Below are 26,374 nucleotides of genomic sequence, written 5' to 3'. Positions count from 1 at the left end.
TTTCTTAATTGGTCTCTTAAGTGAAATGTGGCCAGAGTTTGTTTTTTGTTTTCTTTAATGCGGTGGCAAATCTGCAATGGATTGCCATCACACAGGAGGCTGAGGCAGGAGAATATTCTGAACTACATAGCAAGATGGTCTCAAACAAAGGTGTAAAAAGTATCAGATATGACACTGTTCCCTACGCCTAGCGGCACCACCAATATTATTAAATTAATTTCAGTTCTCGGCAAGGGCCTGCAACTCAAGCATTCGGAAAGCCGAGGCAGGAGGATCCTGAATTCTAGGGCAGTCGGGTTATACAGCATGACCCTGCTTGAAGAAAACAACCGGTTCTCATTGGCCTATTACTGCTTTTCGTTTTCTAATTACCCAGAGCCAGAAATCCTGAACAGCTTAGAAAGAAAACAAACGGACAGTCAGAGCAGCAGGCAGCGGGTAGGAAACTAATTAAAATTCAGATTGCTGGCCCCACCCCCACCCGGGCGGGATTCAGCCGGCGCGCGGTTGGATTTGTGATTCTATCTCCGGTGACGCGGCTCGTCTCAGGGCCGCGCGTCACGAGCCAATTCTGTCGTCCTCTCCTAGCGTCGACTTCAAGACCACTTGTCGGATCCGAAACAAAACGCGCCGCTAGGACACGGCCTCCCAACGTCGTGGAAACATCCCCGGGACGACATCCCACCGCTAAGCGAGTTCGGGACACCGGAAGTGTGCGTACCCGCGTCGGCGTTAGCGTCACGTCCGCGTCAGCCACGTCCAGCGGAGACGGGAACAAGATGGCGGTCCCGGGCAGGCAGTGAGTGATGCGCGAGTTAGGATCAGGCTGGGGAGTAAGAAGCCAGGGAGCCCGAGGCTTTAGACTGAGGCGTCAGAGGTCGCCGGAAGTGCAGGGCGCTGCCGTCAGGGCTAGAGGCAGGAGAAGGCGAGGAATCCCGAGCAACATAGATTCCCCACCCCCGTCCCGTACATTTTTCCAGGGTGCAAGCCCGAAGTTTGAGAAACTTGTGAGGAAATAAAGGAAGTTAGGCTGAGGGGCAGAGAGCGAGACTTTTCTATTTTCCAAAAGCTCGGTCTGAGGCCCCTCAGTCTTGCTTCCTACCCCGCGCTTGAGTTTCTCCGGGTTGGATGCGCTCAGGGGCACTGAGAAGAGAAAGTCCTGGGTTCCTTAGAGGGCCTGTGCTCCTTGGCAGACGCTCAAGGCCTGCTTCCCGCCCTCCCTTCTGGTGTTAGGAGTGTGGTGCTGAGAACCCACAGAAAAGGGTAGGCATATAGGAAACCGGGTTGTACGCTGCCATGAAAGACATACTGTACTTGTGCTTGGGTGTTTAAACCCTTGCGATGACACGTCCCGTGGCCTCTGCGTTTTCAAAGCCAAAAACCTCAATAAACGATCTGAGTTGAATTCTCAGAGGCGCTAAGACAAAGCAAGTGAGCTCAATCGACGGTGATGGGAGCTTTCCCCCATGGTGACCTGCTCCCAGACAAAAGCAGTTTAGCCCAATTAGCGAATGGGAACTAGCCCGGATTTATGCTTGGGTTTCTCAGTTAATTCTTTAAAAAGTTTAAGTGGGTTTCATTATTAAGAACTTATGAACTGTGTAAGTACACAGTGGGAAAAGTCAGAGGACAGTTCAGAACATTTTGATTTTTAGCAAATTGTGTGCCTGTTGAAGATTACTGTCACTTCACTATTTTAAACATCCCTGTATTCTTCCTTAGTAAAAATGTTTGAGTTTGGTCCAGGGTAGGCAGATAATAATTATGAAATCATGACACATTAGAATTTTGAGATCGTTGCAAAGCACCAAGTCCGTTAAGTGTTTATAGGGTGTATGATAAGTTTTGATTTGGGCAGTTCATCCGGAAGAAGTAGTGGATGTGCTATGTTTTAACTTAAAGATAATGGCATGATTTCTATTTCAAAAACAAATATGCAGGTATGGGCTTATTTTGCCAAAGAAAACACAGCCATTGCACCGAGTTTTGCAAAAACCGTCAGTATTTGGGAATGATTCTGATGATGATGATGAGGTAAGGAAACTTATTTTTAACGCCTGTATTTAAGAACTGCTTGTGGATCGGTGCCTTCACCTTTGTTGTCACTACAGTGGTTTTGGAGTGTTATTTACAGACCCTTCAAAAGGACTGTTTAAAGAGAGCTCTGCTGCTGTTTTCTGTATGACTTAAGATGCCTCCCATACACTTATTTTTAGATAGTTTTGTACACTTTTTCCAGACACTAATGGCGAAGCTACAGATCTGTTATGTTTCTAGGAATGAGCTAGTTTTTTAGCTTCTAATGTGTTAACTGACCTAAGATGATGATTTCTTTGTGAAATGGTTTTTGTAGTTATTCCTTCCATGTCTGTTAAATGTAACTACTTTGTTATAATTGAGCTATTGAATACAATTTCTTTTGATTAAACTGTGTATCTAATATGAACATTTTTTTTTTCCGAGACAGGGTTTCTCTGTATTGTTTTGGAGGCTGTCCTGGAACTCACTCTGTAGACCAGGCTGGCCTCGAACTCACAGAGATCCGCCTGCCTCTGCCTCCCGAGTGCTGGGATTAAAGGCGTGCGCCACCACCGCCCGGCTGAACATTTTCTATTTTGGCAGTCAAAGTAGTGTTTTCCTCTGAAACCTACCCAGGTGTTGTTTTTTTTTTTTTTTTTTTTTACCCCCAGAAACAAGCCCCAAGTGTATGCTTACCTTTTTAATTTATTTGTATTTTATTTTGTTTTCCAAGACAGGGTTTCTTTGTGAATCCCTGGCTATCCTGGAACTGGCTCTGTAGACCAGGCTGGCTTCCAACTCATAGAGATGCTAGGATTAAAGGCATGCCCCACCCCCACCCCGACTGTGTGTGCTTATTTTAACATTAAAGTCATGTATGTTTCTTAAAGACTCTTGAATCAGATTCATCTATCACCTCTTTTGCTTTGGCAAAAGAAAAAAAGCTTCTCTTTCAAGTTTTTCTAATTATATATTAGCATAAGTAGGTCTTTTGTATTTGCTTTTTTTTAAAAAAAAAGGTTGTATTTGCCTCATGGTTTTTAAAAATTAAAGTTAAATTTACATATAAAATGTGCAGATTTTATTAGCACAATATGTTTTGAAGCAAGAGCTTCATGTGTAACAGAGTAACTGGCCTGGAATTCAGTATGTAGCTGGACTGGCTGAAAACTCACCATCATCTTGCCCTGACTTTCCCTCCAAGTCCTGGGAGTCAGGGGTGTGCTGCCATGCCTGTCACAAGTTGATGAGTTCTATGTCTGTAGTCATTGGTAATTATAACAATTGTGGAGGGAGCATCATCAAATAGATAAAGCCCACTAACTTACATTGACTCAGCTTATGAGTTTGAACATTATGATAATGCAAAAGCAGCATACATTCAGTAAAAGCAAACTTGGAATTTTGGTCTTCCTGAACTATCTGTACAGTACTCTCCTGCACACTGGACAGAGTTAGTAGGCTAAAGATAACAGTCATGGGATTAAGAGAGTGAATGGCCCATCTACAATATAATTCGCAGCTAAGCTATTATGTTTGGGAGGCTAAGGTGTATTAAGTGTATTTTGTTGGTGATGTTTTGAGATGGGGTCTCACTCTATAGCTTGGCTGACCTGGACCTTAATGCGTAGACCAAGCTGGCCGCACAAAGCTCTGTCTGTCTCTGCCCTGCTTCCTGAGTGCTGGGTTTAAAGGTATGTATTACAACACCCAGCAATAGTAAATGTGTTTTTTCCTTAGGATACCTAGGCTTTTTAGGATTTAACCCCATTATAAATTGAAAGCCAGTGTTAGTGTTTTCAACCAGTTTAAAGTTCAGTGACAGAGACACATGTAAACACACTGAAGCAGACTGAAATTAATTTAGTGAGGATTCCTGTGTACTTACTATCCTTTGATAGTCACAATTACCCTGTGATATATGTCTTATTTTCATCTTACAGATGAATTTGAAATTCAAGTAGGTTAAGAAATTTTTCCATTACTAGTCCGCAGATCTAGTACGTAAATGGCAAGATTAAGATTTGAACACAGGAGACAGCTAGATGGTTTAGTCTATAAAGGCATCTGATGCCAGCCCTGACACCTGAGCTCAGTTTCCAGGACCCACGTGGTGAGGGGAGAGGACTGACTCTCGATTTGTCCTCTGATCTCCTCTGCTTGTGTGTTGTGGTACCTGTGTGCCTACACACACACACACACACACACACACACACACGTAAATGTAATAATAAGATTTGAACACCATCTATCAGAGTCTCAAACCTACATTTTTCCATTTTTTTTCTTACTCTGTTTGAATAAGAGAGCTTTAAATGGTAGTGAAATATACCAGCACTAGGGAGGCAGAGGCAGGCAGATCTCTGTGAGTTCGAAACCAGCCTGGTCTACAAGAGTTAGTTCCAGGACAGCCTCCAAAGCCACAGAGAAACCCTGCCTTGAAAAACCGAAAAAAAAAAAAAAAGTTAGTGAAATATAGAGGACAAAATCATCGATTTTGCTAAAGGAACACCAGGCAGGAGTAGGCATTTAAGCAGCCTTCAAAGCTGGTTTAGATTTGAGTTAAAAAAAAAAAAAGGTGGTGATCAAATCAGTTGGGAGAGAACAAAGAACATAAATTATAAGGCATTTTTGTGGAGTAACGTGTTTAGATAAGAGAATGTTTAGAGAAAAAAATGTTGCAATGAGGCTTTAACAGGTTGAGGCCAGATTGTGGAATATCTTGCACTATTTGTATGAAATGTCAGCTTTACATTTCTAAGTAGTTTTTGAGTACTATGTTTAGTTTACATAGTGATGCCATCCCATTTTTATCTTGTGTTTATCTTGAGAAGATAGTTCTTGAATTGTGAAGCACAGAAGGGGAGAAAGTCTGAGGTTGGAGAGTCAAGAGTTTGAGGCCAGCTTGGGCTGTATGTGTAAGAAGACCTTGTCTCAAAAGAAATGGGAGTGGGGAGGAGAGAAGAGATTTCAGATTGTGGAGATGACCTCTAGCCAGTTCTCCTGTCCCTGTTTCTCATCTGCCCAGAAGAGCCATAAGATTATAGACACATGCAACCACACTCCACTGTTTTACTAATCCAGGCATCAAGCTTAGGTTGTCATGCTGTGTGGCGAGCACTTTAACCTGACAAGCCATCTCATTGACTTGGTTTTCCCCTTTTAAGAAAATAGTGAGATACTCAGGCTATCCTGTGTGGTCATTGTAAGAAAATACTGAGATACCATCTACATGGCATATACTTCTGCCTCCCCCCACCCCCAAGGGCCTTGTACTTGCTAGACAAGCACTCTGTGAGCACTGAGCTAAATCTCCAATCCCTTCTGTTTTTTTAAAATTACATTTATTTTGTATGTGTATGCGCATATATGCATATGTATGTTTGTATGACTGTGTCCCATGGTTCTTGTGTGGAGGTCAGAGGGCAACTTGTAGGAAAGGGGTCTCACCTCCCACATGTGGATGCTGGGTCATTAGGTTCAGTACCCCGCCCACTTCACCTTTTTACATTGATAGCTCATTTTAAGGGTTGTACAACCATCAATAATTTTATAGCAGTTTTATCACCCAGCAAAAATCCTGTACCCATTGTGGTTGCTCTCCAAACCCTGTCAACCTTTCACTTCGTTCTATGAATTCTTTGTTCTGATATTTCACATAAATGAAATTTGGGGGGTGGCAGTGGTTTCTTTTACTTAGCATAAATAGTCTTAAAGTTAAAAATGCATTGCTATTTTACATCCTTTTCCTCTCATTCCTTTATTTTTAAAATATTTTTATTTTTGGCTATGCTGTGAATCGAACTCAGTACCACACACATGGCTACCATATTATTTTCTAAATTAACTTTAATTTGTATGTGTGTGTGGTGCTGTACATGAATATTGGGACTTAGGCACTTGTGCACACACGTGCAGATGCCAAACAAGGGTTTCAGATGTTTCCTCTATTGTTCTCTACCTAATGCCTTGAGACAGGTCTCTCACTAAGCTGAAAGCTTGCCGTTTGGGCTAGGCCAGCAAGCTAGTGAGGTTCCAAGATCTACTTATCTAAGCTCCCCAATGCTGGGGCTATTGGCACTCTCAGTTTTATAAGGATGCTGGGGATTCAAACTCAGGTCTTTATGTTTGTACAGCAAGGGATCTTATCAACTGAGCAATTCTCCCAGCCCCACTCTTTATTACTGAATAATAATTGATTGTGCTGCATTTTATTTAGTTACCAGTTGGTGTGCATGAATTTCTGGCTATAGTTAGTACTGTTATGAACACCTGTATGTTAGAGGTTTTCGTATGGGCATGCATTTTCACTTATATTGGGTATATTCTTTTTGCGGGTTTCTATAATTAAATACTAACAACTGTGGCATTATCAGGGTAGTGACACCACTTTGCTTTCCGTCAGTGTTATGTAGCAGTCCTAACAGTCCCTCTCCCCCTCCACATACTGTTTTGAGATTAAAGATTGTGCCACCTCACCCAGCTTTCCTTTTAACATAACTTTCTAGTGGCACCTCATTGTGCTTTTGATTTGTATCTTCCTGATGGCCAGTGATGTTGGAGAAATGTCTGTATATCATTTACCTGTTTCTAAAACTAGGTTGCAATAGTTTTCTCTATATATTCTACTATAACTGCTTACTTAGAGACCTATTTTTTTCTTTTTCCTTTTGTTGGTTTTTGTTTGTTTATTTGTTTTGAGACAGGGTTTCTCTGTGTCACCGCTCTGGCTGTCCTGGAACTCGATTTATAGACAAAGCTGGCCTTGAACTCACAGAGATCCATTTGCCTCTGCCTCCCAAGTGCTGAGATTCAAGGCGTGTGCTACCACACCCCACTGTAAGTAATTTTTTCATTGGTGACTTGTCTTCATTTTCTTGCTAATGTGCTTTGAAGGGTGAAATTTCAGTTTGAGGAAGACATTTTTTTTCTTCTTCTGTGGTTAGTGCTTTGGTGCCATATGTCAGAAAAACATTGCCTAAGCGAAGGCCACTAGGTTCACATCTGTGTTTTCTTCTAAGAGTTCTGGGTTTTTTTGTGATCTGAAGTAGTGATCAAATTTCATTCTTTTGCGTGTAGCTATGCAGTTCTTCCAACACCATTTGTTGAAAAAAAGACTATTTTCCATTAAATATCTGGTGTTCCTGTGGCTTGTTTTAATACACAAATCACTCTTTATTTTTACCTTGGAGTCAACAGAACACTTGGGTAGTTTATCATTCCTTTTTACATTTAATCATCCTGGCAAACAACGCAACATGAAACTTCACTGATGCTGTGGCTCTCTTTTCTGTTGTGAAGCTAGGGTAGTGGCATCCGATCAAGGGTACTCGAGTCAGAAGATACATTCATAGACCATGTTACTCTAGCTTTCTTCTGTCCTCCCTCCCATAACGGAACTGATCATGTAGATTGTAAATGACTTGAGAAGCCAACAATAGGAAATGGTGAGGCAACAGAAAGCAGCAGTAGGAAGAAGCAGTGATAAATAGAGACGTCATGATGGGCTTTGGAATCAAGGGGCCAAGATTATCTGGTGGGACTTGGAGTTATCTAGATTCTAGAAGAGTCTGAAACCAGTGTAGAGATTGTGTTTTAGGTAGGAGAAATAACTCTGGCATCCTCTTAACCTTGGTCTTCCATTGGTGGAACCTCCCCAGCAGCAGTGAACAGGGAATTATAGTTCAGTTCTTAATGAACAGAGTGTAAAACTTCCCCACAATAGCTTACTTGCCTGTAAAAACATTTATCTGCCTCATCCCAGTTTATCTTTGTACTGAGAAGTAAAGTAGGTTACTTAAATATTTGTGAAGTCTAAATAATGCTAAAACATCTTTTTTTCATAACCAGCTGTTTAAACAGCCGTAAAATTCTCCAAAGTACTGTTGATACATAGAAATGGACTTTGTGGATCCACTCCTCGTAAGAGCATTAGATACAGCTGGAGAAAAAGTATTGCAAAGCAAAGCTCTTGCTTTTTAGTTTTGTTTTCTTCATGGCCATACTTAATCTCCAGTGGTCCAGCAGAGGGGGCACTAGCACATGCATTCTGTGGTATTGAGGTACTTATATTCTGCACTGGTTTTGTGTATTTGTGTGTGTGTGTGTGTGTATTGGGCATGTGTGTGTGTGTGCGCATGTGCACATGCATCTTGTGCCAAAGCACCTGTGTTGGGGTCAGAGGACAAGCTGAGGTGAGGGTTCTTGTTTGCCACCATATTTGGAGAAAGCTCTTTGTTGTTTCTGCCTCCCACCTTGCCATAAGAGTACTGGAGTTACAAGTGAGGCTGCCACATCCATCTTTGAAAGGATTCTGGACTTTGAACTCGTCCTTAATGCTAAGTCATTCCGTAGCCCCATGGTTAATTTTACATAGAAAGTGGTATTCTAGTACTTGTATTTATGTGTTCTTGTTTTTTGTTTTTTAACTATCTGAACTAATTAGGAATATTTACTGGTTCGTTAAATGACAGAAGATAGCAAAGACAATGAGAGATTCTTGCCCTAATTAAGAAAGCATGTTCTGATGTTCTGTACAGTGATCTGAGTAGTTTTTGATCCTACCAATGTATTGATTGCTATTTTCCCAGTGTATCCTCTCTTCCAGTCCTGTGGTTACCATCCTTTTATGCCTATCTTTTGGGTTATTTTAATAGCTTTTTAAATAGTTTCATCATCGCTTTCTTTTTATATTAATTTTAAATATGTTGTCAGTCAGTCTGATCTTCACAAAGCACAGTTCTAATCATTTTATTACCCCTCAGTTCTTTAATCTAATTGTATTTAATGCTTTGACCTTCAAATGCGTCTTTAGCATTTTTGCCTAACTCTGTTGCCATGCAAAGCCAAGGTATTAGCTCTTACAGCTCTGTTTTTCTTCGTAATGAAAGTTTTCGCATACATCTCTACATGTCCGTATTATAGCCACCCTTCATAATTGAGAGCAAAAACTACTTCCTATGAGATACTCTTTGATTTTTCTCAGTGCACACTCCCAGGCCAGAGAAGGTGTCAAATGCTCTTTTCTGTTACTATCCATTTATTTATTTTAAGACAGGGTCTCTGCCTGAACCTGGACTTGGGCTTTCTAAGCTGGGCTAGAAGCTAGTAAGACCCAGAAAATTTTAAAAAGTATTTATTTTATACATCTACGCATACAGCCTACATGCCAAAAGAGAAGAGCATCAGATCTCATAGGTGGTTGTGAGCCAACATGTGGTTGCTGGGAATTGAACTCAGGACCTTTGGAAGAGTGGCCAGTGTTCTTAACCAATGAGCCATCTCTCCAGCCCAAGACCCAGCAATTCTTATCCACATCCCTCAGAGCAGGGGTTTGTGGAATTGCCCAGATTGTTATATGAGTGCTGAGCTCTGAACTCTGGTCCTCATGATTGCAGAGTTAGCTTTATTTACTACTGAGCGTCTCTTCAGCCTACTGATGCAATTCTATTTACATAAACAGATAGCTGGGTTGGCCAACAACCCGTCACTTGCTGACTCCTTCCTGGGCTGCATAACTTCTATCTGTCTCCCTCCTCCTTTTTCCTCTCCCTCTTCTCTCCACCCTCTTCTGTTTTTGATATAGCAGACTTTGTACTTGTGATCCTCCTGCCTCGGCTTCCTCAGTACTGAAAATAATATTACAAGTGGTATCACCATGCCTGATGATTCTTTCCAGAAGTACCCATGATAACAAATACGTGTCACAACATAATTTGTGACTAATAGAATAAAACCATATGTTAGAAGACAGATTAAATATTAAACTTCCTTTTAGGTATTTATCCATGCTAAGTGCTTGCTTATTTTACTGAGCTCGGTGAATTTTTCTTTCAGTCTTACCAATTAAAATGCTTCTTTCTAAGCAAAAATGTGTATGTGAGATCCAGCTTTATAGCATAATTTAGTTATATACAGCTGAAAATTGTTGTTTTAGTAGTTTGAACTTCTTGCTCTTGAAAACTGTTTTTTTTTTTTCTTTTACTTGAAGTGTTTCTTACCTCCACCCTATTCAGTCCTTCTCAAATTCACATAGGACACATTTTAGACAAGTGTTCTACTATTGAGTTAGCCACTTGTCTTGGGGCAGTGGCATAATTGAGACCAGACATCTTGTCTGTCTGTGCTCATGTATTATTTCCAATAAAGGCAGAAATGAAATCTGTTATTTGCCTTTCCCAAAGGAGGCAGTATGTAAAAGTCCACATCTACATTGCTCCTTTTTTTTTTTGAGACAGTGTTTCTTTGGAGGCTGTCCTGGAACTTGCTCTGTAGATCAAGCTGGCCTCAAACTCATAGAGATCTGCCTGCCTCCTGAGTGCTGGGACTAAAGGCGTGCACCACAACACCCAGCTTATATTGCTCCTTTTATTGTGAAACCCCCAATAAATCTGTCTTCTGCTATTCATGTTTCTTGCTTCAAAATACCAGCCCTTGGAGCCACTCCCACCCTTGTTTTGCACAGTCTCTGTGGGTAGTTTGATTCCTTGCCTTCTGTCTTTAAGTTGCAGGTATAGAGGGTAACTTGTAACTTTCCACCATGATTGTGGATTTCCTGTGTCATTTCTAGGGATCAGGAGAAAGACGAGGCTGCAGCTTTTATTAATTTGCAGTTTGTAGCAGAGTGAACTTTGCTTTCTTAGCTTGGTATTGTGATTGTCTTAGTCTGTTTACTGTGCTGCACACCTGTAATCTCAGCACTACAGAGGCCAAGGTAGGGGGAGCCTGGGTTAGAGGCCATCCTGGGATACACTACAAAACCTTGTCTCCAAAGCCTGACCCATGATACTAGCTGCTTAAAGTTTGTTTTAAAGATGAAAATAGTCTATCTTAAGTGCCCGCTTTGGTGCTTGACACATGGTAGAAGAGCAGTGAGTTGTATGCATGTTATGCAGAAGGACCCTCTCTGTATACAGTCATTAAGCACTCGTTATTTGGCTGGCTCCATCCCACATTGTGTTTGGTAATTTTTAGTAGCCTGGCTTTTTTTTGTGGCCTTTTAGTTTTAATTTCCAGTTTGGACTGTAATATTAGCTAGGAGGCATTATAATAGAAAATTTTCACAAGTAAGTCACTAATATTCACTGTTAATTTTTGGAATTAGTACTGTTTTATTGAATTTAAATACAAGCTCATTGCCTCTTTCTCACTTATTCTATTTAACTGACAATTTTTAATTAGAAGCCAGTAAAATTCTTACCTCTAAATTTGCAGAGCTAAATAACAAAATTAGTTTTTTTATTTGTGTAAAACTGTGTACATCTTCATATACTATACTGACAGGCTTTGATATTGCTTATTTCAGCTTTACCATAAAAATCGTTTTTACAAAGCATTTCCTTTATTTTTATGACATGTCTCAGTGTTTATAGTCAGACAAAAAGTAATAATCCCACATCTCACTCTTGGACTTATCAAAAGCTCAAAATAAAATAGATCAAATCACTTTCTGAAACAAAATTACTTTATTAGTTTAGTAATAATTTGAGGTTACTTTAAAGATAAGAAGCAGCATTTGGGAGGAGATTCATTTCCTGCCTCCCGGCTTTATCTGCAAGAACTACATCTTTAGTGTCAAGAGACTGTGTATTTATAACAGAACTCTAATAAAGTCTGTCCTGGGCACACTGCACACCTGACTTGGTCATTGCTATTATCTATGGGGTCCCAAACTATTTCTTGTCTTTAAAAAGAGCACATTGCCAAGTATATTTCATTAAAATTGGGCTCACACAGGAAGGATAATAAGACCTTTAGCTCTTCTGAGTGTGCTAGCTGTTGCCAGCATGGTTTATATTGATGCTTTTGAAAACTAGTTTATGTTTCTAACTGAAAAAAACATGCAGAATTTTAATTTTATTGGTAAGTTAAAGAAAATTGGAAGAGATAAGTTTCTGCACACATGTTTTCATTAAACTTATAAAATACTTGTTTTTCTATCGCTAATTTTGGGTTGATATAGCGAGATATAGAAGTTCTGACATTTTTTTTCCTTTAAGCAGGTTCTTACACTATATGTGTTAGAGAACTATACTGTTTTTGTTATGTGCAATCCAAAACTGACCTTATACATTCCCTTTATGCTGCTCACATTTTTTGATATGGCTTTTTATCTCCAAAAAATTTTCATACAAAGCAGGTAAGGTAGAATGTGACGTTAGCTCATGCAATGTGTAGAAATATCTGTCTAATATTGTTTCAACAAAGGCAAGATCCGTTACACACACAGCTTCAACAAAAGCAAGAGCTGTTACACACACAGCAGACTGCTGAGTGGTTTCTGACAGCTGTCATTTTAAGGCACACCAAATCATTAGCCTGCATGACTCTTGTCCTGAGTTATTAGTTCCCTATCTACCATATCCCTTATCCTCTCTTGCTTTCCTCTTTGAACATACCATGTTGTGTTTTTGTCTAGGTAGGTTTTTCGTTTGTTGTTTGTTACACAGGATTTCTCTGTGTAACACTAGAACTAAGGCTATCTTTGAACTCGGAGATCCACCTGCCTCTGCACCCTCCCCCCCACCAAGTGCTGGGATTAAAGGCGTGCACTACCATGTCCGGCTGGTAGTTTTTAAATTTTATTTCACTTGTTATGTTAGAGATTGAACCCAGGACCTCATGCATGTTAGGTAAGTCTTCTACCACTTAGCCATATCCCAAATATCCTTGTAGTATCTGAGAGTTTGAAGTATATGTCTTACTTTCAGTTAACACCGTATCTAACTACAACATATATATTGTGTAGAGGCCAGAAGTAGATGTCAGGAATCATCCTGGTTACCTATGTGCCTTATTAATTCAACCAGTTCCCTCTGCGGATCCCCTGCCTCTGCCTTCTGAAGCTGGGATTATAGGTGGACCTCATACCTACCCAGCATGCACTTGAGTTCTGAACTCCAGTACTGACACTTTAACTAATGAGTCATTTCCCTTGCCCCATTTATTTATTTATTTTTAATGTATCAGACTACGCTAGGCATGGTAGCACATGCCTGTAATTTCAGCATTTAGGACACTGGGGCAGGAATAATGAAATAATACAAATTTGAGGCCAACCTGGGCCCCACAGGGAGGATCTATCTAACAGTTAAAATGTAAAAATGGGGGGAAGCATTAAAATAGATAAAAATTATACGGTAACTATTTTAAAGTAAGGTGAGTGTTTGTTGTCACAGTCAAGTGAATGAGATGAACCAATGATAAAAGTAAGGGGCCAGGGCTAGAGCGATGGCTCAGTCATTAAAGGCTAGGCTCACAACCAAAAATTCTATAAAAGTAATGGGCCAGTGCTTAGGAATATTGGTTCCAGGGAAGCCTCAATCTTCAGAAGAACATAATTAAAGACATAATTCAGAAATAGAAGTCAGAGCTAGAACTTGTAAAGTCAAGTTAATATGGTGTAGAATCAGAAGTGTAATCCAGAAATAAAAGACAAATTATAGTATAGCAGCTGAGTCTAAACATTGTAAATAAGTTAAATTATGTCTTGAATGAAGACAAACTGCAGTTTAAAACTGATTTTTTTTTTAAGAACAGAAAGCAGGTAACCAAAAATAGGTGAATCTAGAGTGTGTAGCCAGAAATAGGTCAAAGTCAAGTGTATTGTACTACAGCGTGAACAAAAGAAGAAGCAAAGCTGGGCGCAAAATAGGAATTCATACAGAATGCCTCGCAGAGAGAGCCAGTTATTTCTATTCTTGGTTGCTCAGTGAGAAGTGGCCTTGGTCCATTCCGGTGAAAATACGTATTTAATGAAACAGGACAGGGTTTCCCTGTATAGTTCTGTCTGACCTGGGACTCCCTTTGTGGCCTTGAACACACAAAGATCTGCCTGCCTCTGCTTTTCCAGTGCGAGGACTTGGATCAAAGGTGGACAGTTTCTGAAATTTTAACTGGATAATTTCTGGACTTTTAGCTTCTTGGGAGTGACTCACTATATATGTGTATGTATGTATATGTGTGTGTATATATAGATATTTATGTTATAAACATCTATTTGAGCAGAGATGTTTTATTGGGTGTCTATTTACTAGCAGTAGTGCCCAGGATGGTATCTTCTACACAGCAAGATCCTCTAATGATGTTTTAAAAGTGTTAAAATAATTATTCCATTTTAAAAATTAAGTTGAAATTTTAATTCTCTACTTCTGAAATATTATGGTATTTAATAAATTTGTGTGCTTGACCTGCTCATGCACTCAGAGATCTGAACAATTTTAAGCCAAAAATTCTTCCTCTTTTGGTGTTCTACAGATAAGGACAATTGGCTTTGTCTTCAGTCTGAGCTGATAATAAAAATCTCACACATTTTTCACAATTCTTAAGCAGATTTTGCGTTTTCAATAAGTGTAAATATTAGTGATTACTTAGTTACAGGACCCTGAGTAAAAGGTCAAAGTTAAAAAAGAACAGGGGGTTCTCATCTCTTGAGTTCCCAACACAACAGATCGTAGCTACGAGCCATTTGAAAAGAAGCGTTGGATCTTAAATTGTTTTTCTTTAGCTAATAGCTGTTTTGGACAGTGGGTATGTAAACTCTTATCTCAGGGAAAAAGGCAATAAATGCCCCCTCTTTCCATACTTTTTACTACGTACAGGATGACAGGTTAATCTCTATAAAAATGAAAATCTTTGGTTCAGCTAAAGATTATGAGTGGGGAAAAGTTAATATAAATGTCCTTAAATTCTTCAGATTGCTACATAGCCTCTCGGTGAAAGCAAGCCAGCAGCATACAATGACCGTACTTGACTACATCTTTTTAGGTTTTTTGAGACAGGGTTTCCTTGTGTAGCTTTGTACACTATGCTAGCCTCAAACTCAAAGATCCACCTGCCTCTGCCTCCCAAGTGCTGGGACTAAAGGTGTGCACCATCACCACCCAACATCATCTACTGTCTTTAACCCTTAGAATTATGTGATGGGTACCTGTAGAAAAGGTGCTAACTTTTTATTTGAAACTAAAAGAGATAAAACCCTACTTACTTGGGTGCTATCTAAAGTGTTGATGAGTTAAAACATTTGCAAGGTTTCAGGTTCTGTAAACTTCTTTCCTTCCGATTTTTGGCAGAAAATGCATTTTTAGTATCTTTATAGATTTCTTTTCATCTTTAGGATAATTCGCGTGTTTATATTTCATCTTGCTTCTTTTAGTATAAAATCTTTAAATTTTTTCTTAGAGAATAATTTTTGTCTTCCTAAATTTAAAATGAATGGTAATCTGTAGTTAAACAAAAAGGTACCATTAATGAATTTTCTCTTTAGATTTACTGTAAAGTGGTCTTAGGCAAAATTAAAATTGTTTGTGTGCTAATATAAGTGTTGACATAGTTATATATCATTTCTGTATGTATAAAATCCATTTCTTCCATTAAAGAGTTTGTTGTTGCTGTCTCTGATTTATAGAAGGAAGATAAAAACTCATTTAATTTGCACTAATTAGAAAGATAGGCATAAAATACATTGGAAGTATATATTATTCCTATAAATGTTTTAAATTGATAATCTGACAGAATGTAGGGATGCACACCTTTAATCCCAGCATTTAGAGGAGGCAGGGTCAGGCAGATCTATGTGAGTTCAAAGCCAACCTGGTCTTCTACATGGCAAGATCCAGGCTAATTAGGGCTACAGTAGTGAGACTCTGTCTCAGAAGACAAACAAAAATTTTTGTCGAGTGTTGCTTTCCAGGGAGATCTGGATTCAGTGACCAATACATTTGACCACACGTTAGTAGTGTTTTAACATGCTAGCTCCATTCTCTTTGGCTGAATACCCAGGAGTAGGATTACTGGATTACAATGTAGTTCTGTTCTGATTCACTCTGAAACCTCCACCCTGTTTCCCCAAGTGACTTCCTGGCAGGACTGTCTGTTCTTACATCCTTGCAGCACTTGTCTTTTAGATAGTAATTATTTCAGCTGGATTGCAGCAGTATCTTGTACCTTCAGTTCATACTTTCACTCTATTTGTAATGCTGAGCATGCTTTGGGGAGGGGAGGGGGGTTGGCTTGTTTTGGTTTTTTTGAGACAGGGTTTCTCTGAGTAACAGCTCTGGCTGTCCTGGGACTCACTTTGTGTAGACCAGGCTGGCCTCAAACTCACAGAAATCCACCTATGTCTATAGCTCATTATTCTGTATTACCCACTTCAGTGTACAAAATTCACAACCAGCTTTTTTTTGTGTGTGTCTTAGAGTCTGTTCTGATGCATTACAATGGAAATTAATTTGTCTCCTGATATTTAGGGGGAAAAACCCTGTTGTTAATTAGTATTACCTTTTTATTTTTAACTCTTAGGTAAGAAACCATTTGCTAATCAGAATACTGGAAAAAGAATTTAAATTAGGTAAACAATGACATTTTTCTGTCTTGCAGACCTCCGTGAGTGAAAGCCTTCAGAGGGAAGCTGCTAAGAAGCAGGCCATGAAACAGGTAGGGATGAAAGGGGGCAATGCACTTTACCAAGTGTTTGGTACCTAGTACTGAGAGGAGAATAGAATAAATGTGCGTAATGAAGTTATTTCTTAAAATGTATAAAATGTTTCTCAATTTATAGAGATTGCAGACTTTATAAGCTTTAAAGGAAGATACAATTAACTTTGTAATAACAGGTCGTAGATTAAACCAGCTTTGCTTTGACTGACTCAGGAGTCTGGTAATAGGTTGTTTGGATTTCTGGAATTTGTTTCTTTATTGAATTTTGCTTGGAACTTAACTTGTCAGAAGAAGAAGTCTAGCCATAGCCAAAGTGATTGCACAATTACTTCAAATTCATCTGCCAGGAAGTGGGGAGTAGTCAGGTCCTATTAGACAGTGGTCTTGTTAGGAGCAGCCTAGTGGCTCTAAGCACTTCTTCCCAGGCATCCATTATCTTCAAAATTCTGAGAACTCGCCCATGCTTCCAACTAAGAAAGTATCTTTTGTCCCTTTTGTTGACACAACTAGATCTGAAAATGTACTGATCTCTACTTTTGGAATAGCATATCTCAGATTTTGATGGTCCAAAGTATAATGCAGTGAACAAAGTTGAGAGAGCTACCTTGTGCGCCCGCCCTTCTCGCCTGCCCCTGATGTGACTGCCTCTGCTCGCTTTTGTTCCCACTTCTACTCTGCTGCTCTAATTCCAAACTAACTTTTATCATGAAATTTGTTACCATTTACCAAATTGTAAAGAAAATACAAACTAGGAATGGATGATACTTTGATAGTCTTTTTTTCTTTTCCTTATTTATTTGGACCTGAATTATACAGAACTGATGGTGAAATTTTTGTCCTTTACTATTTCACTAGAAAAATGCTGTGTGTCATTATGAAATACAGCATTTTAGTGTAATTATCTAAATTGAAAAAAGTCTAATGCCAAGATTGTTAGCACTTACCAAATGAGCTAGTAATATATATACTTTGTGAGTTTATTTCTAAAGATGAGAGAGAGAGAGAGAGAGAGAGAGAGAGAGAGAGAGAGAGAGAGAGAGAGAGAGAGAGAGAGAGAGAGAGAGAGAGAGAGAGAGAGAGAGAGATGCCCTTGCACATGTGAGGTCAGGAATTCCCCCCCACCTTGTTGGATGGTCTTTCTAGTCTTATTTCTAGTTTCTGTCAGTGCGTTTCCGTGTCTGCCTCCCACCCTGTTGCAGCAGTGTTGATTACAGATGTGCACCACCACATCCCACTCCTGTACGTGGTGTCAGGGTTTGGATGTGGGGTCAGCTTTGCTTATCAAGTGCTTTTAGCTGCTGAACCATTTCTCCTGTGCTGTGTTGAGTTTGTTTGTTTTAGTTTATTTAGAAATAACGTCTTGCCTATCACCTAGACTAGCCTAGAATTTTTAATGCCCTTGCCTCAGCCTCCCAAGTGCTGGGATGATAGGTGTATATGCATTGCTTCATACTACTTTTTCCAAGTTTATTTTGTTTTTGTTTGTTTGGTTTGGTTTTGGGGTTTTTTGTTGTTGTTGTTGTTACATTTGGTTTTTAAATTGTAGGTAGGGAATGTGACGTCATGGTATCTGTGAGTAGATCAGAAGCTAGCTTCCAGGACTGCTCTCTCCTGTCCTCATGGTTGGTCAGGCTAGGTATCACTGAGCCCTCTCACCAGCTCCTTTTCAGAGATTTTTTTTGTTGGTATTTTTTCAAGTTTAAGTTCTTAGAATTAGTTATAGTGAAGTTTTAATTAAAAGCCTTACAAAAATGCATCCCAGTGTTACAATATTGTAGCCATTTTCAGGGACCTAATGACTGTTGTCCTCAGGACTTGTAATACTGCATTACCATTGCCATCTTTTTCTAAATTTCTACAGAAACATTGTTAGAGACAAATTAATTGTCTGGCTTTATTTTTATTATTTTTAATTATGTGTGACTGTATCTGTATATTGATATATGCATATCCTTGGGTAATGTAAATATCCAAGGAGGCCAAGGCCATTGGACCTCTGGAGCTGGAGTGATGGGTGGTTGTGAGCTGCCAGATGGAGGAACTAGGAACTAAGTTGGGGTCCCCTGCAAGAACAGTATGTACCCTTATCCACTGAATTGTCTCTCCAGCCCCTCGGCTTCTTAGATGTTTCGAGGTGCATGAATCAGTTGTTGATTGGCTTGCCTCATAAAATTCTTGTTTGTTTGATCTCTCTGTCTGTGTCTCTGTCTCTGTCTCTCTCTACATATACATATACATACACATATACATATCTGTATTTTTATATGCATTGGTGTTTTGCCTGCATGTATATCTGTATGAGAGTGTTGGATACCTTGGAACTGGAGTTGCAGATGGCTGTGAGCTGCCATGTGGTTGCTGGGAATTGAACCCAGATCCTCTGGAAGAACAGCCAGTGCTCTTAACCACTGAGCCATCTCTCTAGCCTCCATTCCCCAGCCCTCACCATTCCCCCCCCCCCCATAATTTTTGTTGTTGCTGTTTCAGTTTTTGAGACAGAGTTTCTCTGTATAGCTTTGGAACCTGCCCCAGAACTCTCTGTAGACCAGGCTGGCCTCGAATTCACAGAGATTTGCTTGTCTCTGTCTCCCAAGTACTAGGAGTAAAGGTGTGCGCCACCACTGCCCAGCCCGATATAGTTCTTTAAAGTGATACATTTATCTCAGAGCACTCCTATCTTTTGTTGTTTTTGTAAGACAGGGTCTTTCTATAACCCTGGCTGACCTGAAGCTCAGTATGTAGCCAACCCTGTTCTTGAACTCCTAATCCTCCTGCCTCCATCTCCTAAGTACTGTGATTACATGTGCCACTACTTCAGATGTGTTGTTGGTTTTGGAGGTGACTATGTAATTTCTTAGATGCCATTTTTCCCTTTTTGGATTCTCCCAGATAGTTTGTGGAGTAAGCAATAGTTCACTATCATTCATTTTTTGAATATTGAGAAGTCCAGGATGTGGGATTCTTGGTATTTTTAACAGTATTTCAGATAAAATTTATTCATTTATATGTGCATTATTCTAGACTCTGAAGGTTTAGTGTATGGCAGATTGAGGCTATAGCTCAGTGGTAATGGATTTGTTTGCCATGTACATGACTTTGGGGTTCAATCCTTAGTGCTACAAAGAAACCTAAGATAACCAGGTTATTCTTTTAAATAATTATATCACCCTTTCTTAAAAAGGACCACTCTTTTTTTTGTTTGTTTTTTTTGAGACAGGGTTTCTCTGTGGCTTTGGAGGCTGCCCTGGAACTAGCTCTTGTAGACCAGGCTGGTCTTGAACTCACAGAGATCTGCCTGCCTCTGCCTCCTGAGTGCTGGGATTAAAGGTGTGCACCACCACTGCCTGCCTCTAAAAGGACCACTCTTAACATCTGTATTAAACAAGTCAGTATAGCAGTTCAAGAAAAAAAAAATGCACAGCTCTGCATTTTAGAAACTAATGAGTTGGATCAAAAAATTACAATTGTAGAGCAGTAAAAAGGTGGTAACACTAAACGTACTATTAGGAGTTCAAGGGCTGGAGAGATAGGTTGGCATTCAGAGTACTGGCTGTTCTTGCAGAAGACCAGGGTCAGGTCCAATACCCACATGGAGGCTCACAACCACATGTTCATTACTGTTCCAGGGGATTGGGCTCCCTCTTCTGACCTCCTAGGCACTATGTAGTACACAGACATGCATAAAGGCAAAATATACATAAAATACACATAAAGAAAATAAATCTTGAAAAGAGTCAAATACTGCCATGTACAGTGTTTAATCAGACTCAAACACAATGTTGGTAGTTAAATATCTCAGAGATGGCCTCATTTGAGAGGTAGAGGTTGAGCTAGCTTTGAAACTCATAGGTTAAGTTTCTTTTTTTTTTAAAACTTTATTTCATATGTATAAGTTTCACGTGTGAGTGTGTGTGTGTATGTATGTGTGTGTGTATGTATGTATGTATGTATGTATGTATGTATGTATGTATGTGCACTGCTTGTGTGCCTGATGTCCTCAGAAGCCAGAGGACATCAGATCTCCTGAATTGGAGTTAATGAGTGGTTGTAAGCCAACATGTAGCAGGTTCTAGGAATTGAACCGAGGTCCCTGCAAGAGCAGCTAGTGCTCTTAACCCCTGAGTCATCTCTACAGCCTCTAGATAAGAGAAAGAACAAGACAGAAACATGATAAAAGTAGAGGACATTATATGATTGATAATGTAAAAATTAATAATAATATGGCTCCCATTTAATGCTGTTTGGATTTTTGAATGTTAGGAACTCTGTTTTTCAATTCATTAGGAAACCTAATTTATTAAACATAACATAAAAATCCAGGGCTATGTGTTGCTCAGTCATGACGCCCATAACTTTTGAAATTTTTGATGTGGATAATTGAATATAATTGAAAATGTCATAGTTAGTGTTTATTGAGCACTTGCTCCCTGTGTTATCACAACTTAGAAAACATATAATAATCATCCTTCTGGGTGAGGAAAATTAAAGCACACAAATTGCTCAAAGCCAGTAGAGCCAGGGTTTAAACCCAGATGGTCTGCTGTAGAGTTCACATTCATATTCCCATCTTGAAGTGTGATTGTACAGTTTCTAAGACACGTTTCTAATGTATGAACCTTTCTGAAAAAAAAAAAAAAGACTTTTAGTGGTATCTGTCAGCTGGTGCATATTTTTAAAACTTTTACCTTCTTTAAAGACCAAACTGGAGATTCAGAAAGCTCTTGCAGAAGATTCCACTGTGTATGAGTATGACAGCATTTATGATGAAATGCAGAAAAAAAAGGAAGAAAGTAATCCCAAACTTCTTCTGGGGAAAGACCGAAAGGTTAGTAGCTGAAATACAATTTTCTTTGATCTTGTTTTTCTTTGTGTTTGGTTTTGGTTTTTTGGTACTATTGGTGACTTAAGTAAAAATGTTGCAATGAGTTCTTGGTTCTAAATTATAGATTTGAGTTTTAGAATCTAGGCCCTAGCAGATATCAAATGAATTATTCAGGATTTTGATTTTTTTAACTTGAAATATTTGCAACTATTTTTTTTAAACTTTTTCTTTAGCAGTTCTGTATATTAGATTTAAACTGCTTCTGGTTTGTTTTCTGATTCATTTATTGAATTAAGTCTATCAAGTAGCCAGGCATGGTGGAACACACTTTAAATCCCAATACTTGAGAGGCAGAGGCAAGTGAGTATGCGTTCAAGGACAGCCAGGATTACATGGTAAGACCTTGTTTCAAAAAATAATTTTTTTTAGAACCAGACATGGTGACATATGCCTTTGGGAGACTAAGTCAGGAGAGTCCAAAGATGAGAGCCATCGTTAGATATATAGAAAGTTCAAGGCCATCTTGGACTGTGTCATGCACTATCTCAATAAAACAAAGTAAAAAAGAAAAGTAGGAGCTAGGAAGTAAACATGATGGCACTGAGGAATCTGAGGCCAATCTGGTGTATGCATCTGAGGGGGGCAGGTTTCTCTAGCTCTCATCTACCTTGAACTGGGAATTAGACTGAACTGGCCTTGCACTTGGCATGATTATCCTGCCTTTGACTCCCCCAGGCTTGGATTGCAAGTGTGTGCTACCGTTCCCTCTGCTACACTTCAATTTATAGTAGAAACCTTTTAGTAGTAGTTTCGCTAGCAAATTTATTCTGAGTTTTATAAAGACACACTATTTAGATTTAATATTTCTATATTATTGGGTGTCATTTTGTTTCGTCCTTTTAAATTTTTTTCCCTAGCCCAAATATATCCACAACTTACTAAAAGCAGTGGAGATCAGAAAAAAGGAACAGGAAAAAAGAATGGAAAAGAAAATACAGAGAGAACGAGAGATGGAAAAAGGAGAATTTGATGACAAAGAGGCATTTGTGACATCTGCTTATAAAAAAAAACTTGAAGAAAGAGCTGAAGAGGAGGAAAGAGAAAAGAGGGCGGCTGCCTTGGAAGGTAAAAGGAGGAGGGTATGACAGCAGACTGCGGCTCCAGCCATTTGCTCTACAGTGCATGAAGTGTATGTGACTGCAGTGTATGTAATGAATTCAACATACAGTCTGTGTGTCGGTGTATGGTCATAGAGGCAGTGTTACACCAAAGACACAGCTGAACCCTTAAGTAACTGTTATTCCTTTGGGGCTTTTCATTTAGTTCTTATTTTATTACTTTAAACTATGATCATTACAAACCATTGTCTTAGAAATTCCAAATGTAAAAACATTTACAAGGCATAACAACATTACATTTGCCAGAAGCATAAATAAACTTTAAACTCTAATTCCATATTCTAAATGAGAAAATGTTTAACACCACTCAAGGAACAGTAACTGGGCAGTTAGAAAAAGAATATCATTAATAATCAGGGGCTAAGGAATATCTTAGCCATTGAGTTGAGTGTTTCTCAAGGTCAAACTATGATATGTACTTATCAGTAATTTAGTTGGCAAATGCTATTCAATTTCAAGTGAAAGAAAACTAAATCTGTAAGGTTATATCTGGGCCAGGGAGATGGCTCGGCTCGGCAGGTGTAGGAGCCTGCCACCAAACCAGACAGCCTAAGTTTGATTCCTCAGGACTCCCTGATAGCAAAAGAGAACCAACTCCCACAGGCTATCCTGTGGCCTCCACATGTGTGTGCATAGACACACATCAGTTAAAACATTGGACCTGGGCTAGAGGATGTCTACTCATCTCTGTATGATATATTTTCTGCATGTGTAAAATGAAGCTGTGCTCTCCTTTACTGAATCCATATTCTCACTTGGTCTTTGCTTTCCCCTCCAGCACGATTGGATGTGACCAAACAGAAAGATCTTAGTGGATTTTATAGGCACCTGTTAAATCAAGCCGTTGGTGAAGAGGCAGTTCCTAAGTCCAGCTTCCGTGAAGCCAGGTAAGAGGCAGCAAGTGGAATGTTTAGAAGAAAGATAGCTTTGACAGTCCGTAGTTACGCAATTTGGGAATCATTTTAAACTCTTGAGTAGAAAGGTAAAGCATTGGGTATTTATTGTGTTGTCAGCCAGCATGACCTAGTTGCGTGAATGAGTGGAGTTGTACAGTTTCCTAACTTAAAAACCTAAAGATTCTGTTCATTGTGATTTTTATTCTATAGCTCACCAAAAAATTATTATTTTATATCAAAATGTTTTAGTGTACAGAATTTCTGAATATTTAAGTGCTTATATATAGCCTTAAAGGAGGAACCATACAAAAGTGTGGTCAAACTAAAAACATTTACAGCCCTGGCGCTTGAGAACAATTACTGCAAGAAGTAAGGAGAGATTGGTAAAGGATTGGGTCATACAGCCTGTGATTCTACATGACACTAGATAGCATAATATATGAAAGTGGCTTATTTTCTTGAATAGAACCTAGCCTCCATAAAGGTCATATTCACAAATCAGAGCCTAAAACTGCCCAGTCTGATATCAGCAGGAGCCACAGGTTGGGTATTCAGGTAACTTAAAAGTAAATAAAATCTAAAATTTTAATTTTAGTTCTACATTTCAAGTATTATGTTGCCATTTTAGGCTAATGACTACAATACCAAACAGCTCAAATGTAGTTATTACCATTTCTGTAGACATTTTAGTTATCCTTCTCTGATCTGGTAAAAGCAAAGGATTAGAAGACTCTTATATAAAATTTTAAGATATTATAGGAGTGGTAAGGTAATTGTGTCATGTGTACAGTATAGCTAAATGTAAAGGAGAATTTGCAGAGGACATGAATATTTTAGAACACTTGACTAGCATGCTTAACTCCATCCATTCCTCCAGCACTAGGAACAAGCAATCGTGTGGTGTTATCAATGAGTTAATCACCCAGCTGGAAAAGTGTAGTGTTATGATAATTTTAGGGTTCCTGATGGCATGCACAGCCAGAAGATTGAGCAGTTTCTTTTCTGTTGTGATGAGCACTGAGGCACTGTATCAGGTTTACGATGCCTTTCTAATCTTGGAAAAGTTTAATTAGTAACGTTTAGAATTGTGTTTGGTACTGTTTTCTGTGGGAAATTATCCTCATGTATTTCTAGGACTTTAAAGAACAAAATGAAAAAAAAATGTAATAATCACAACTTGAACTTCATGTTGTGAAAATAGAACTTAGATCCATGGCATACCTTACTTTTTCCAATTATTCTTTATCTAGAACTACAAAGAAAAATGAGACCTTGTACAGATCCTTTCTTAAAGGTCCTGGTGACCTACGAGAGAAGGATTTTACTCCTATCAATATTAAAATGTTCTCAGCTGTTTAAAAGTACTAATTGAAAAGATAAATAGACATCACTTCTGCATGGGATGATCAGATATATTTGGTTGTATTGAGTAAAGTGTTGAGAAAATTCACATTAGCGTTCCTTTGTTTTCCACAACTAATAAAGTAGCATTTTCTATTTATATGATTTGTTTTATTCTTTTAGTACTGGAATAAAAGAAGAGAAGCCTAGGGGTTACTCTGATGAAGCAAATCCAGAGGACAGACCGCAGCAGAACCGCCTTCTCCAAGCTAGTGGAGAGGAGGAAAACCCAGATGCTGACAGTGATTTTGACACTAAGAGCAGTGACGATGATGAAAGGGGAGAAAATAAAGTCAACTACAAAAGGGAAGAAGACACAGAAACCTCCAGGAAGTACCCCAAGCATCACAACAATCAGGCCCACTCACGGTCATCTAGTGAAGAAAGAGGACACGGTACCAAGCACCATCCCAGAAGTCCCAAGTCAAGAGGACACGAGCAGAAGGGAGGTCAGCACCAGGACAGGCAGGCCAGAAACCAGGAGAGCTGTCACACGGACCACAGCCACCGGAAAGACAGGCACAGAGAAACCGATCATAAAGATCACTACCGTAAGAGACATGAGCAAGAAGATAATCTGAGGAGACGAGAACAGAGAGAAAGACAGGACAGAGAGTGGAAAAGGGAGAAATACTCCTCTAGAGAACAAGAGAAAAACAGACAGTGGAATGACCACGACCAATACAATGAGAAAGAAAGGAAAAGCAAAGAAAAAGAAGACCATATGAAAGGAAGAAAGGAAAGATATGAAAACAGTGGTAAATACAGAGAGATGGAAAGACAAGAGAGAAATCGAGACAGGAGGGAAAGCAGCCCAAGGTCTAGACCAAAGGGTGAGTTTCTTGACCAGGAAAGATCCAGCAGAATAAGAAACATGGAAAAGGACAATGGGGACCAAGAAAAGTCCTCTCGTTCTGAAACATCGCTAGTAACAAAACACAGACTGGCAGAGGAAAGGCAGGAGAAGGGCAGTGAGCAAGTAAGGCCCCCTGAGGCCTTGAGCAAGTTTGCAAAGCGGAGCAATGAGGAAACTGTGATGTCAGCCAGAGACAGGTACCTGGCCAGGCAGATGGTTCGGATTAATGCAAAGACTTACGTTGAGAAAGAGGAGGACTAATGACTGCCGGGATCTGGAGTTCCTTGGAAGCATAGAACACTGTGACCCCTGGAACTTGCTGTAAGAAAGCAAGTGGGTATGTGAACAGTGACGTTTCTTTAAAGTGTATTTTCAAAATTTTTGAAGCCAAAAGTCACTTCTTACAGCTTCAGTGCTTGGCAGGACTTGTGAGATAGTTCCTAAGCTGTAGCACTTTGTTGGTTGCACTCAAGAATCATACAGCGTTAAATCTTCCTGTAGATTCTTTGTCAAGAAAATTGGCTGCATTATAACCATTAAAAATAATAATGTTGCTTTTGAGATTTATTTTGGTTTTGTGTTTATTTATTTTACCCAAATGGTGTTTTGCTTGCACGTGAGTTAATGCACCAAGTGGGTGACTAGTACCCACAGAGAAGGCCAGAAAGAAAGCATGGAACCCCCTGGAACTGAAGTTACAGAAGGTTGTGAGCCACCGTGTGAGTTCTGGGCATCGAACTTGGGTCCTCTGGAAGAGCAACACGTA

General features: G+C 39.3%; 1 protein-coding gene and 1 non-coding gene across 3 annotated transcripts; one reads left to right on the top strand and one right to left on the bottom strand.

Moving 5' to 3' along the window:
• The first annotated feature begins 525 nt into the window (after nucleotides 1-525).
• Nsrp1 (nuclear speckle splicing regulatory protein 1) lies at nucleotides 526-26,169 on the top strand. 2 transcript variants are annotated; one of them, XM_005067368.4, is made up of 7 exons: nucleotides 526-799; nucleotides 1,941-2,034; nucleotides 16,396-16,452; nucleotides 21,152-21,280; nucleotides 22,195-22,402; nucleotides 23,234-23,342; nucleotides 24,876-26,169. In XM_005067368.4, the coding sequence occupies exons 1-7, from the start codon at nucleotides 780-782 to the stop codon at nucleotides 25,867-25,869; spliced, it is 1,611 nt and encodes a 536-aa protein (XP_005067425.1). In that variant the 5' UTR covers nucleotides 526-779; the 3' UTR covers nucleotides 25,870-26,169. The 2 variants fall into 2 exon arrangements, with proteins under 2 accessions (XP_005067425.1, XP_021081297.1); XM_021225638.2 differs by lacking the exon at nucleotides 526-799 and adding an exon at nucleotides 831-1,263.
• LOC121141668 lies at nucleotides 18,226-18,350 on the bottom strand. Its single transcript, XR_005878632.1, has one exon. It is a non-coding gene; the product is annotated as a small nucleolar RNA SNORA33 (small nucleolar RNA).
• Nucleotides 26,170-26,374: the final 205 nt, after the last annotated feature.

Source organism: Mesocricetus auratus, unplaced genomic scaffold, assembly GCF_017639785.1.
Source record: "Mesocricetus auratus isolate SY011 unplaced genomic scaffold, BCM_Maur_2.0 Super-Scaffold_100007, whole genome shotgun sequence".
In the NCBI taxonomy this organism is placed as follows: Eukaryota; Metazoa; Chordata; class Mammalia; order Rodentia; family Cricetidae; genus Mesocricetus; species Mesocricetus auratus.
The sequence above is the reverse complement of the archived record's forward strand: the minus strand, read 5'-3'. Positions and strand labels throughout refer to the sequence as shown.